General features: G+C 51.5%; 1 protein-coding gene across 5 annotated transcripts in view; it reads right to left on the bottom strand.

The window, feature by feature from the left end:
* gwl (serine/threonine-protein kinase greatwall) overlaps positions 1-14,444 on the bottom strand; it is a 441,324-nt gene that overhangs the window by 101,376 nt on the left and 325,504 nt on the right. For all 5 annotated transcript variants that reach the window (XM_055075653.2, XM_055075651.2, XM_055075650.2 and 2 more), the window contains exon 9: positions 14,271-14,435. In XM_055075653.2, coding sequence (XP_054931628.1) covers positions 14,271-14,435 — 165 coding nt within the window. The remainder of the gene's footprint in view (positions 1-14,270; positions 14,436-14,444) is intronic.

Raw genomic sequence — 14,444 nt, 5'->3', positions numbered from 1 at the left:
GCAGCCTCTTTAGCACTTTTGGGTTGCCGTGCACAATCGTCACAGATAATGGGCCGCAGTTTGCAAGCCGGGAATTCCAGACTTTCACTGCGGTGAATGGAATAAAGCGCATGCGCACTGCACCATATCACCCTCAATCAAGTGGGTTGGCAGAACGAGCGGTGTGTACCATAAAACAAAGCCTGTAGAAAAACAGGCAAGGATCAATGCAAACGCGGCTGGCGAGGATCTTGCACAACTACCGACGAGTGCTGCTGTCGGGCGGAAAAACGCCGGCTATGCTGCTGATGGGGCGTGAGCTACGCTCCCGACTAAATAAATTGTTGCCATCAGAAACAGAGCGTGGCATTTACCCTTTTGTCAATGATTTCTTGCAGAAGGATAAACCAATTTAGGTGCGAAACTACGGTTGCCCCAGAGACCAATGGACTCAAGCACGTGTCCAAACAACAGAGGTGTCTCGTATGGTGACTGCCAAGGGACCAGAGGGTGAACTAATGCGACGACACTTGGACCAAGTGCAACCGCGTGTAGTGGTGCAGGACTCGGAGCAAGTGCAGCTGTGTCTCTCAGCCAGAGGCAACAGAGCCGTCGACAAGACCACTAGTGCTAATATGACGGATGGAATCACAACCCTGGAACTACGAAGGTCGACCCGTTCGAGACGTCCCCCTGACAGGTTCTCACCCTAAGAGAAGAGGAGACTGTTGTATCGTCATGGCACTGCACGTGCCTATGAAGCTGGGCGCACCTGCTGTAATCACTTTCTTCTCTTACTCTCTATTTGTCGCTTCCCCTCTTCCTTGCTGTGTGCTATACATTGCACGCGATACCCGTAATAAACATTCTTTGCTTGGTTGATCTTCTTGGGAGTACGTGGTCACTTCAGGCACGATGGAGCTGGGGTCCTGAGCAGAAGGGTGCCTTTTATGCACTATCCCGAACTCTAGCGGCCACGACCGAACTGAAGCTGCCCGACCTCAACAGGGAGTTCACTGTCCAAGCTGATGCAAGCAACCTGGGCCTTGGGGCTGTACTGGTTGAGGAGCACGACGGCATTCTCCAACCAGTCGCCTTTGCCAGCTCATCACTTAACACCAAGTGCAACTACAGAATGACCAAAAGGGAGTGTCTCGCTTTAGTTTTTGCTCTCCGAAAGTTTGACTGCTATGTTGATGGAGTGCCATTTGCGGTGGAGGCAGACTGCATGGCACTCACCTAGCTTAAATCCTTGCGCGAGCCCTGAGGCCGCCTCGCACGCTGGGCGTTGACACTGCAGCGGTACAACTTTGTTGTGGGCTACCAGAAAGGGAGTTTGAACGTGGTAGCTGACGCCCTGTTGTGCACCCCCAGTTTTGGCATCTGACCCTTTGGTTTGTCACTCTCATGAGCATTCGCACCAAGTTGAGACCAGAGCCTCAGTCTCCCACGGCTCGAACGGTACCAATTTGCACTTAGGAGAGGCTGGAGCCTGTGTCCAATGACTTGAACGGCACGGAATCCGATGGCAAAGCGATCCCCAGATTGCCAGCCTCAGGAGAGGACATTTACCTGGTGGACCCCATTACCTCCTCAGGTATCATCTTCAGCAGGCAAGAGCTACTTAAGGCACAGCAGAGAGATCCATTTTGTCAACAATTTGTTGTTGGACTCACAGAGCTGAGCCCCCAAGAGGAGCAGGGCGGCAAAGCCATCGGGTACACATGGACAGCTGGTATTGCTGTGGGCACCGAGTGTGACGCAGCTGGTACTGTTGCCGAAACGGTGGATACGTATCTGCTTGATGGCGATGGAGTTCTTCTGCACTATATTTTATCTGAGGAGGCTCCCCTGGAATCTTTCAAGGTGGTGATACACTGCAGTCTAAGGAAAACCACCTTGAGCTATTTCCATGACTCGTGGCTGGCCGAACATGTGACTGGCTTTGAGACTTTCCAAAAGTTGTGCTGCTCCACTACGTGGCCAGGCATGAAGCGCGACGCTCTTCACCACGCTAGCTCATGCCGTGTGTACCAATGCGTGAAGCCTCACGTGGGCAAACCCCCAGGCTCATGCAGCCAAGCGACAGCCAGCTACCCTGGCAAGTCGTGGCCTGTGACATTATGAGACCCTTTCCCAGAAGCCAGCAAGGCAAAATTTTTCTCCTGGCTGTCACAAATCACTTCATGCAATGGGTTGAACTTTTCCCCCTTCAGAAGTTAATGGCATGCAAAATCTGGGACAAGTTGACCTAGGTTTTTAGCCGCTTCGGCTTTCCAGTGGAGCTGATATCGGACAATGCATTCTACTTTACAGCCAAGGTGTTCATGGATGCGTGTGCTGCCTTTGGCATCAAGCACCACAAGACAACCACACATCACCCACAGGCCAATCTGACAGAGCGGATTAACTGGAACCTCAAGCCCTTGCTCGTGGCCTTTGCCCAGTAACACAGGGATTGGGATGTCTGTGTTAACGAGATAGGCTTCTCCTTGTGGTTCACAGCGAACCGTTCGACTGGGTACACGCCTGCTTTCCTCAACTCCAGGAGAGAGCTGCCAAACCCCACAGACCACGTTCTGTGGACGGGCAGCAGGGTGTGCACCACGAAAGCCGGCTTTTCCAGATTTGTGGCGGAACTGCGCTCACGGATAGACGTGGCCCTTGACCTGCTTTGTTCTAACCTGGCAAAAGCACAAGCTGGACAGAAGGCCTAATACGACAGGTCACATAGGGACGTGCACTACGATGTCGGTCATCTCGTCCTCAGGTGCACCAACATCTTGAGTGACACTGCCAAAGGCATCTCTGCCACACTGTCGGCCATGGTTGGGCCTGTACCAAGTGGAGAACAAAATGCCTCCTCTGGTATACAAGCTAGCCGACTCACAAGGGAGGCTAGTCAGCAGTCCAGTCCACGTCTCGGACTTTAAACCTTTCGTGGAGGAGATCAACAAACTGCAGGTAAACCGTGACATGACTGGCCCCAGGCTACACCACCTGCGGCACACCCAGGCACAACCTGTGGAAATGCACCCAAGCAGCTTTTGTCCCACCAGCTGGTACCCAGACTTCATTCCCTACCCGGAAAGTGAACGGAGAAATGCAGCTACAGTACGAAGGCACACATTGAAGCGGTGACACACCCTTGTGGCCTAGTTTACCTGCTTAAGTGTTGCCAAAGCCTGAGCCTGGCAAATGCCCCTCTTGGGCAATCAGCCAGGCAGGCACCTTTTTGGCAAGCCGGCTATGCCGGGGGGCTTTCATGTCCTATCCCCAGCTTTGTCCAGTCTTCTCCCAGCGCCTGGTCCCACTATGCCACCAGTCTTGCTGACCATGAGGCCTGCTGCCCTGGTCCTGCAGCTGTGACTGACTCCTACCTTGGGGAGCCACGAAGTTGTGCCAGCCTTGCCTCCTGCTGCCTAGGCTGCCGCTCATTGTGGCTGGTGAACCCAGTCAAGCGCTAGCCCCTGGCAGAGGGTGCTTACACAGGCTGCCAGTCATCCCGGTCTCCCGTTCCTGTCAGCACGCAATCCGGGGAGCCCAATGACTTTTGTTGTGGCCGTTGCGCCGAAACGGCAGCCACGCTTCATGCATCCCCGGCAACTCCTGTCCGGCGGACCTCAAGCGCAGCTGGCTGACACATGGTGCTGCCCCAACTCATCCTTCCTGGGCTGCCGATCCTTCCTCCTGGCAGTGAGCCCTTCCTCGTGTGTGGGACTTTTGTGACCAAAGCTGCACCCTACCTCCCCCCCCCCCTGGCTTTACATCAAGAGAAGCGACATCTGCACCTCTTCGAACTGCTGTGGCATCTTCTCCATGACCTGGTCCTGAGGATGACGACAACACCCTCGTAGACTTTGCCCCATTGGCTTGGCCCACTCTGGCTGAGTCAGCCTGCTTTGGAGGTGTCACAATCCACCCCGGGTCGTGAACAAAGGAGGGCTTCTCAGCGTGGTGGTGCTGAAAGATTACTGACCGGCGAGCTGCCGTGCTCGTCGGTGTTTATTGTGGTGCGGGTGACCACTGTTGCCTGCCGAGCTTTAGCAGGCCACCGAGCTTGGCGGGCTAACCAAGACCATGTCCGAGGGGGCGTCACATACTTGCTACAACCCCTCACCCCCAGTTTGTTTGTTAAATAAAAAACAAACGTCCAAGTTCACACTACGAAGCTCTGCCTCCACCCTAGCTGGGTCGACGGTGCCTGCTACCCAGGCGAGTAACGGTCTGGTGGCCTCCGCCGTCGAGTACTCCGCCTGGGCACCGGTGTCGACGGGTCGGGTGTGGCAACGCCGGGTGCTGCCTGGGCCAGCCTTGCTCCATCCGGGGGGTCCGTAGTGGTCGGCCTTGCGAGTGGTGCCGGGCTTGACACCGGTCTCACGGGTGCCGCACCACTGGCTACGGTTGCCGCCTCCGAGGTAGGTGGTACTCCGCTAGAAGCGACTGGTGCTGCCGCTAGTCCTCCTGCGGGCTGGAACTCAGTGGCAGTCGAGGGTGCTGGCCGGGTCCCGAGGCGTGGTCTGACATGGTCGGCGTGTCTATGCCACATGGCCCCGTCTGGCATGCGTACGAGCAGCGATGAGGCGCTGGCAGGAGACACCACCTCTCCGGCAGACCAGGGTGAGCCAGGACGGAAGTTCCTGGCGAAAACTGGAGCTCCCGACTCTGGCAAAGGCCCGGGACGGCATCCTTGGTCAGCAGCCAGCTTCTGCTTCAGCTGCTTCAAAAGCACTGTGGATCGAAGGTCCGGATGCAAGACGTGCAAGGGTGTCTTGACCATCCGACCCAGCAGGAGCTCACAGGGGGCACGGCCAGTGACATCGTGAGGAGTGGTCCGGTACTGGAATAGTATCCGAGCAATCTGCGTCCGGAAAGCCCCAGTCTGGCTCTTCTTAAGCTTGTCTTTGATAGTTTGCACTACCCGCTCGGCTGCACCATTTGAAGCAGGGTGGTACGGTGGAACCATCATCCGGCGGATTCCGTTTTTCGTCAGCCAGGCCAGGTACTCTGCGCTGGCGAAAGCAGGACCATTGTCGGACACGATGACATCTGGCAACCCCTGGGCGGCGAAGACCTGTCGTAGCGCTGCAATGGTCGCGCCTGCTGATGGGGTGGTGACGGGTATAACCTCTACCCACTTTGTAAAGGCGTCCACCACCACCAGGAAGTAATGGCCCTTGAAGGGTCCCCCAAAATCCACATGTAGGCGGGACCAGGGTCTCTGTGGGAACGGCCAGGGGGTGATTTCCACACGACGCGAGGCTCGCTGATTCTCCTGGCAGATTTGGCAGCTCTGCACCAAATGCGCGATGTCTTGGTCCAGGCCAGGCCACCAAACATGGGACCGGGCCACCATCTTAGTCTTTTCTATCCCTGGATGACCCGCGTGCAGCAACTGCAGAACCCTGGACCGGAGACTTTGTGGGATCACCACCCTCGAACCCCACAGTAGGCAGCCCTGCTGCAAGCTCAGCTCAGTAGCCTTGTGGCTATAGGCCTGCTGCACCAATTCCTCTCCACGGGACACCGCCTTGACCACCTGAGACAGGACTGGGTCCCGGCTGGTCGCTTGAGATACCGCAGATCTGGAGAGCACCTCCGGGTACGCGTGTTCCAGCATGAACACTTCAGCAGGTTCTGGAACAGCATCAGGCACCTCTGGCAGGGGCAGGCGGCTCAGGGCATCAGCAGGTCCCAGGTCCTTTCCCGGACGGTAAACCAGCTGGTAGCTGTAAGCTGCCAGCCTCAAGGCCCAGCGTACTACTCGAGGCGATGCCTGCACAGGAACTGCCTTGTCAGGCCCCAGCAGCCCCAACAGCGGCTTGTGGTCTGTGACCGCCTCGAACTTCCGGCCCCAAAGGTACTGGTGGAAGCGTTCGACACCGAACATGAGGGCCAAACCTTCCTTGTCCAGCTGGCTGTAACGTTGTTCTGCAGCATGAAGCCGTCGGGAAGCAAACGACACAGGGTGTTCCTGGCCATCTTTGTCCCGGTGTGCCAGGACGGCTCCCACACCGTACGGCGACGCATCTACGGTAAGGACTACAGGCTTAGCAGGATCAAAATGCACCAGCACTGGAGCCTTGGTGATTAGCTCCTTGCTGCGCTGGAAAGCCTGGTCCTGCTCCTTCTTCCAGACCCATTGCTGACCATCTCGAAGCAGAAGATGGAGCGGCTGTAGATGCTGCGACAGGTTCGGCAGAAAACTCCTGTAGAAGTTGATGAGGCCCAGGTAGCTCTGAAGCTCCTTCTTGTTCTGGGGCTTAGGTGCCTTGAGCACCGCATCAACTTTGCGGGGAGCCGGGGCTAGGCCTGCCTGGGAAATGATATGTCCCAAGTACTCAACGCTGGGGGCTAGGAAAACACACTTCTCCAGCTTGAGCTTGAGGCCGGCGTCCTGTAGTCGTGCCAAGACGTTGTGCAGGTTCTGCAGGTGGTCCCCGTCGTCGCTGCCAGTAACCAGGATGTCGTCCAAGTACACCGCCACGTGCCTCATGCCCCTGAAGAGGTTGTCCATCTCCCTCTGGAATATGGCTGGGGCTGAGGCCACGCCAAACGGTAAGCGCGTGTACTGAAAGAGTCCCAAAGTTGTCGATATAGTGACATACTTCCGGGAGGCATCCTGGAGCACCAGCTGCTGGTAAGCATCTCTGAGGTCGAGCTTGGTAAACTTTTGTCCACCGGACAATGCTGACCAGAGATCTTCAATCCGGGGCAGCGGGTACTTCTCGACGGTAGCGACGGGGTTGATGGTAACTTTGAAATCCCCGCAGATTCTGACACTGCCATCTCGCTTGAGGACTGGCACGATGGGAGCGGCCCATTCAGATGTCTTTACGGGCACCAGGATGCCCTCTCGCTGCAACCGTTGCAGCTCCTGGGTAACCCCGTCCTTCAGGGCGAACGGCAGTGGGCGAGGCTTGAAAAAACGTGGCCGGGCTCCCTCAGGTACATAGATGCCAGCTGTCGTGCCGGCAAATGTGCCCACCCCTGGCTGGAACAGGGACTTGAACTGGGTCAGGAGGCTGGGGACGTCTTGCACCACATGCAGGCTGGCTTTCTGGTACTGTGGCAGACGAACGCCCAATGCATGAATCCAGTTTCGGCCCAGCAGCGTCGGCGACGACCCCTTCGTTAAGTAAAGGGGAAGGGTTGCCTCCCTGTCGCCAAAGCGAACGCTGACCTGTGCCTGACCCTGGACCTGGGAGAGTTGCCCGGATGAGCTGCGCAGCATCACGCCCGAAGCCTCGACGGACACGCCGGGAAAAGTCCGCTTGAAGAGCTTCCCGGCCATTACAGACACGCTGGCCCCCGTGTCCAGCTCCATGGAAATGGGGTGCCCGCATATTTCGACGGTCAGCATGTATGGCGGCACAGACGACGGTACAAAGCCTGTTTGCCACATGTCGAAAATCGGCGGGTCCTCGGCCACGACGTGGAGCCTGGCCGCGGAAGAGCTTGAGCTTGCTGCCGCATGCCTCCGCCGCGTACCCTTGCGACGGCTACCCTGGCCGCGGGCTTGTGTTGTACCTGGGCTTGAATCCGGCTGCTGCTTGCTGTTCGTCCTCCCACTTCGGCATACACGTGCCAGGTGTCCAGTTTTCCCGCACGTAAAGCATTGTGCGGGATCCTCGTCGCCAGTGTCACGAGGATCCCATCCTCGTCGCCAGTGTCACAATCCACCCCGGGTCGTGAACAAAGGAGGGCTTCTCAGCGTGGTGGTGCTGAAAGATTACTGACCGGCGAGCTGCCGTGCTCGTCGGTGTTTATTGTGGTGCGGGTGACCACTGTTGCCTGCCGAGCTTTAGCAGGCCACCGAGCTTGGCGGGCTAACCAAGACCATGTCCGAGGGGGCGTCACATACTTGCTACAGGAGGCTGGCCTAAGTCTTTAGGAGGGGGGTATGTGGGTACTGAGGTGCCTTCCTGTGCCTCGTCTCCCAGCTTGTGAGTTGTGCTTAGCTCTATCTCCGAGAACCACCGCTGTAATGGCAACATGGCAGACATGGCTACCACACCAGAGCTAATTTCCCGCATAAACTGTGCTACTCCCTGCCTTTGTACGTTGCGGAGTGGAGGAGCGTCGTGCCCTTTCCTGACCGTCGCTTGTAGAGTGAGCCTTGCGCAAACCCATCTCGACAAGTTATACCCGTCTTGTATCAGGAGACTCCATTCTAAGGTTGTAAATTTAGTGTCACGATCCACCCGGGTCTGTGAACGAGGGGGGGCTCTAGGCACCCACCGATAGAGAGGTGCTCTGCAGCGTGGTGGTGGTGAATGATGACTGACCGCCAAGCAGCTGTGCTCGTCAGGGTTTATTTGGTGTGGTGACCAATGTTGCCCACCAAACCTGGCAGGACACCATGCCTGGTGGGCCAACGAAGATTATACTTGAGGGGGCGTCACATGCTCGTTACATTTACTGATCCTGTCTCTCTGCAGGTGTTGTCCTTCACTTGGAATTCAGTCTGTTACTTCAACAGACCACCTGCTCTATGCATTACATTACCTACCAATCTCCAGTCCTTTCTCTCAATGTCAAGCTACATCCACATTTGATCTGTACCCATACTCCCATCTTCTAACATTACACCTATCATATTTTTAAAAACAAATCTCTTCTTTGTGAACCTCGCTGGGTTTCATGACCATGGTTGCGGCCCTGCTGTTCTCTTGCGGAATAGGCCAACCAATCGCAGTGGAGTATGTGCGCCACTGGGTTCCTTATACCCCCAACAGATAGAGATTGCATCCGCTGTGCCGGCTGTGCAGGGTAAAAAAAAGAACCAGAAAGCTCACTTTCGCGCATCTGTGGCTGCATGGTAATGAGGAAGTGAACGCTTCTTGTGGATAGCATGAATTAGAATTGTGCTATGTACCTATGCACATGCTGCCTTTGAAACCATTATGCATTCAAGGCATCCATCGTCCTCGCTAGTAGTCAGCAGCTCCGTTTAGCAAAAGGCTTGGTATACAGTAATCGCTTGTTATAATGAAGTCAGCAGGACGGCAAAACATTCATTATAAGTGGTAATTCGATATAAGTGACCCCTATATGCTGGGATTTTTTAAAATTTCGGCAAGTTATCGGTCGATTTGCGCCATCAAAAGTGTAATGAAGCTACGGGTGGTGTTTTATTGCGATGTATTCAGATTATGTCAAGCGGTGAGCAAATGTCTAGATCAGCTTCCCCAAAGTCATCTTCCCAATTTGTTAACATAGCTCCTCACATCGAAGATGACATATGTAATTGGAGGGACACTTCTTTTGTGCTTTTCGGCAGGTTTCAACGCCAACAGTTCTCTTTAGAGAGGTAATACTTTGCTCATTAAGCACACCCCAAGGAATAGTACACGTTTTCTGCTACTCATCGAATGTTGCAGTCCTGGTGCCATAGCAGAAATTTTCCTCGCGTCTGTGCTTGCTGCATACCCGAGTTGCAGCCGATGGCTGTCTACCGGTTCTAAGTTTTGCGAGCCAAGCTTTATTTACACAGCTCCTTGTCCTGCAGCTACGCATGAATAAAGCTGACACCGGGCTCCGTTGCGTACGTCCGGCACTGTGGCACTGAGCAGTAGCCTACCATGCTGCACTGCACGCCTCCAAAGGCAGCCGCTACCTATTATAGTACTTTCAAATGTTGTCAAGTAGACACCCAAGGCGGTAAAACCTCACCACTTAATCATAACTGCAGCGCAGCTGGGGCCTTAAACTTTCGTTTTCAGCTCGCTTCGGGGCTTCCAAAGCAGTCGACACGGCCGCTGTGTCCATGTGATCCCTCATGCCATGTCACGCCGATGGTGGCGCCAGCTTTTCCAGTGGTGAAGCTCACCCCCAATAGATTCTGCTTTCTACTGCGAACAATTATGTGTGAAGATGCAGCCTCTTGATCACACTTTTCGTGATTGTTAGGATCCGTTGCCTGTTTTACTGAAAATTGAAAAAGCGGCTTGTAGAGGAGCTATTATTTCAAGCTTATGTTGATCTGTGCATCAGTCAGATACAATGAATGCAAGCCCTCAAAACATTGATGGCAAGTATACCCGTGGTATTGCAGGTGATGAGCACTAGCTAGTCCACATTGCATTCTCTTTTTTTAGATCTAAGCTGAGGCCTTTTAGATCTCTATGTTTCAAGGTCGCGTTGTGAACAGAAAATATCATGTGACCCAAGGAAGGCCAGAGGGGACATAAAAGCATGTCCACCCCTGTATAAGAGAATGGTTAGCTAAGTTAATGATTCATTAGTGATTGAATTAAGGAGGATTAAGGTGCTTGAATAAGGATTAAGGTGTATGAAAGAGTATTAAGGTGGAGTAAGGTGGATTAGTATGGATTCAGGTGATTTAGGGTTGATGAAAGAGTATTAAGACCAATCAGGGTGGACTAAGCTAGATTATGGTGCATGAACGAGGATTAGGAAGGATTAAGGTAGATTAGGATAAGTTAAGGTGCATTACGGTTGATAAAGGAGGATTAAGACTGATTATGATGGGTTAGATTAAGGTGGATTAGCATTGATGGAGGTGGATTAGGTTGTATTAAGGTGGATTATGGTGTATTAAACAGGATTAAGGTGCATGAATAAGGATTAAGGTGTATGAAAGAGGATTAAGGTGAATTGGGGTTGATGGAGTATTTATGAAAAGATGCAGGAGCAAAGAAAGGGTGAGGACGACTACTATGGCCGTAAGACCTGAAGTGGTACCATATATTCACAGGATCACTCACTACCTAAGGAAGGTGGCAGGCAGGTCTGGAGTCCCCCTTGTATTTTCAGCCCCTTTTAAGCTGGCGCAGCCCTGCCCTCGCACCTCCCATGATCCTAAAGGAAGGCAAGGCCGTGGCAAGAACCATACCAAGCCGTATGCAAAATGCAATGCAAGAGTTCTGTACGAAATCCCCCTGGTGTGTGGCAAGTCCTACATAGGGCAGATAGGACGGTGCCTGAATGATCGAGCCAGAGAACATGAACAAAAGTTAATGAAGATGAATTGGCACACTTGTCTGCGCACTGCAATGCCAGCCCCTGTGCACCACTTTTTAAGGAGAAAGATTCTGGGGAGAAGCCAGGACCAGACTGCACACAAACTGATGGAGGCATATCACATAAAAAGGAAAGGCCAAGACTTTGTTAATGACACTTCCATTAGGCTAAATAAAACTTGGTGCTGGGCTAGTTGGTGATGCATTCTTTAGAACTGATGGTAGTGCTAAGAGGGACGAACACACAGTGAAAAGACGACAGGATGACGAGACAACGCTAATCCCTCGTCATCGTGTCGTCTTTTCACCGTGTGTTTGTCCCTTTTAGCGCTACCACCAGTTATAAAGAATCTATTAAGCTGTTTCAATCGGAAATAGATTTTTTTGATAATTGGCTGCCTGCTAGGCTGATGAGTGTTCTTGTTTGCTGCGTTCTACGCATTTTCTATTTGCCTATATATGCCTAAGGGTTGCCGTGAATAAACCAGTTGAGAGTTACCGCCTGTGTTGTTTTTGTGTTCTCTTCTGCTCTCCCTGTCTTTATTTGCGGTCAATATGATATGCTGTATTAAGACCGATTACGGTGGATTAGGGTGTATCAAGGAGGATTAAGGTGGATGAAGGTTGTAAGGCCTACTCTGATAAACCTTAATCCATACTAATCCTTCATCTACCTTAATCAGCCTTAATCCTCCTTAATGTACCTTAGTCCATCTCAATGCACCTTAATCCACCCTAATCCTCCTTAGTAAGATCTTGATGAGGGCTAGTTGGTTCATACTTAGGACTGAGATTAAACAGCGCGAAAAAGATGAGGAAACAAGGAAACAAATACCACAGACAAGCGCTGACTGCCAACTGGAAGTTTACTTGAAATTCACCAGACATTAGTACCTTTTTTAGCATAGACTACGCACACCAGTTGCAAAAACATCTGCAAATCAGCAACATTATAATCTTTCATCCAAAAATGTTATTTCTTTTCCCGGCAAGGCAAGAGAGGGGGTGCTTACACATTTATCTCCTTCCTTTCTAATGTGAAAAGCCTCTACTATTTCCCTTTCCTTCTTACCTTTTCCTTTCCCTATGAATTTTGTCTTCAAATATGGGGGTGCAGTGACACTTGTTACAGCGTCCACCTAAATGACTCCCATAGCCATTCTTTAGGTTACTGCTGTGCTGACGAGCTCTTTCATTGAAGCACTGTCCCGTTTGACCTATATACAATTTTCCACAGCTTAGCGATATCTGATAGATAATGTTGCGCCTGCACTCAGTGAAACGAGATTTATGATTTGTGGTGCACAAGTGCCTTTCGCACTTGTTCATGCGATTACATTTGAGGACAGCTTACAAGGGGCACTGAAAACCAAATTAATATTATGTGTATTGGAAACTTTCTTAAGATTGTGTGACAACTTGTGCAAGTACGGCACCACGTGCGCTTGTCTTTTGTCTTTCTTTTGATTAAGATTTCGATTTTGATCTTTCTAAATTGATTAAGAGAAGCATAGCTACAACGTGCATTAAGGCAACACTTAGTAGGTCATGTGAGCATGAGTGCGATCAAAGTTTTTTAAATCATATAGTGAGATTACAGAACGCAGGCTTTCCCAGTTCTGTGATCACTTCAGTGTGCGAAGCAATTTTGCAGAAAGAGAAAAGTTCCGAAACTTCCCAAAAAGAAAAGAAAGACAAAAGACAAGCGCATTTGTTTCCTTGTGTGCTCGTCTTTTTCGCGCTGTTTAACCTCAGTTCTAATCTTCCTTTATTCACGTTAACCCACCCTAATCCTCCTTAATAGACCCTAGTCCACCTTCATCGACTTTAATCCATCCTAATGCACTTTAATCCTCCTTCATTCACTTTAATCCACCCCAGTCCACTATAATCCTCCTTAATGCACTTTAATCTACCTTTATCCACTCTAATCCACCTTCACCAACCTTAATCCACTCTAATCATCCTTAATGGACCTTAAACCTTCATTCACTTTAATCCTCCCTAATGCATTTTAATGCACCTTCATCGACATTAATTCATCTTAATTCTTCTTAATCCACCTTAATCATCCTTAATTCATCTTAAATCACTAATCGATCATAGTTACTTAACTGCTAATCAGTAATCATCTCTTATACATGGCTGCTTTGGTTTGCTTCCGGCTTTCCTTCGGTCACGTGATATTTCCTGTAGCTCACAACGCGACCTTGAAACAGAGATCCAAGGCTTTCGTTTAATAAGCCACACACAAAGGGATGTGCCACAAGCAATACTAGATTAGACGCACAAAGTAAAGCATCTCATTAGTGGCAGAAAAATTGTCTGGAGTATAGAACTCGCCTCAGAGTTCCTTTTACATCAGTATACCCCGGCTTTAAGAAAAAACCAACCTGCTCATAAACGTTGCCTTCAGCATTATCGATGCTGTTATCAGCATTTCTCAAAATTTTCAACACCACTGGGGAGCGCAACTGGCCCAAAATAACACGCCTCCATAGAATGCCGTGGCCTGTCCGCGGGAGCACAGGAGAAAAAGCGTGCCGTGCGCAGCCGGCGGGCGAGGGGAATCGAGGAGGAAAGTGCCGCGAGGAGGAGAGTGTCACTACTTCCAAATTATCAAGGGGCCTTAACTGACACAAGGGCCAGAGGGCCGACAAGGAAGGGATGCACCAGCCGTGAGGGGTCGAAGCACTGAGTGAAAAGACATGCGGAGTTTTTAGGGTGGTTGAGAAGTAAGGACACGAAGTCAGTTCCAAAACCTGACAACAGTCCACCTAGCTCATTACCCACATACCATGATCAGCCATTTAAATGGCCTATTGATTTTAATGCGTGCATGGGGCCGAGCACGTTCCCATGCAATTCCCGGTTCAAGCACGATGATAGCGACATGGTGCACATGCATACAGGCTAGTTTGCTTCTGTGGTTCATCCGTTTCTAATTTAGCTTGAATAAAAACATGCAACAAGCACTTCAACAAATGCGAAGTGCACCATGGTCTCGTGCCCAGGTGACACAGGCTTTTAGGGTTAGCGTTGTGATCATTATTTCAGACCATTACTAAGTGCGAATGACTTGCAATATTTGTGGGCAAGAAACAAGTCAACTTTTGAGCATTCAGCATGACCTTGGAGAAGCAAATTGCTACGCTCCCCCCTTTCATGATCTCAAGGAAACTGGCCGAGGCATGTGGAGAACTCAGATAAACTTTAGAGGCATATTTTTTTATTTCGGATTATCAATATACCGAACTATTTCGTGATCACCTTCAAGTTGGAAAAATCTGGAATCGACTATATTACCAGGAGTAATACCAGGTGGTCTTGCTGCAAACACCTCATCACTGTGGCTGACACCGTCGGCCCACTCGGGACTCAGGACGTTGGGCGACTGAACGCTGCTATGCCGGGGGCTTCGCAAGGGTGGGCTGGTTCCCAGGTCAAAGTGTAGACGCTTGGCACCCACCACTGCACAGA

The sequence above is a fragment of the Dermacentor andersoni genome, chromosome 2, assembly GCF_023375885.2.
Source record: "Dermacentor andersoni chromosome 2, qqDerAnde1_hic_scaffold, whole genome shotgun sequence".
NCBI classification, from domain to species: domain Eukaryota; kingdom Metazoa; phylum Arthropoda; class Arachnida; order Ixodida; family Ixodidae; genus Dermacentor; species Dermacentor andersoni.
Note: the sequence above shows the minus strand (reverse complement) of the source record. Positions and strands in the feature narration are given on the sequence as shown.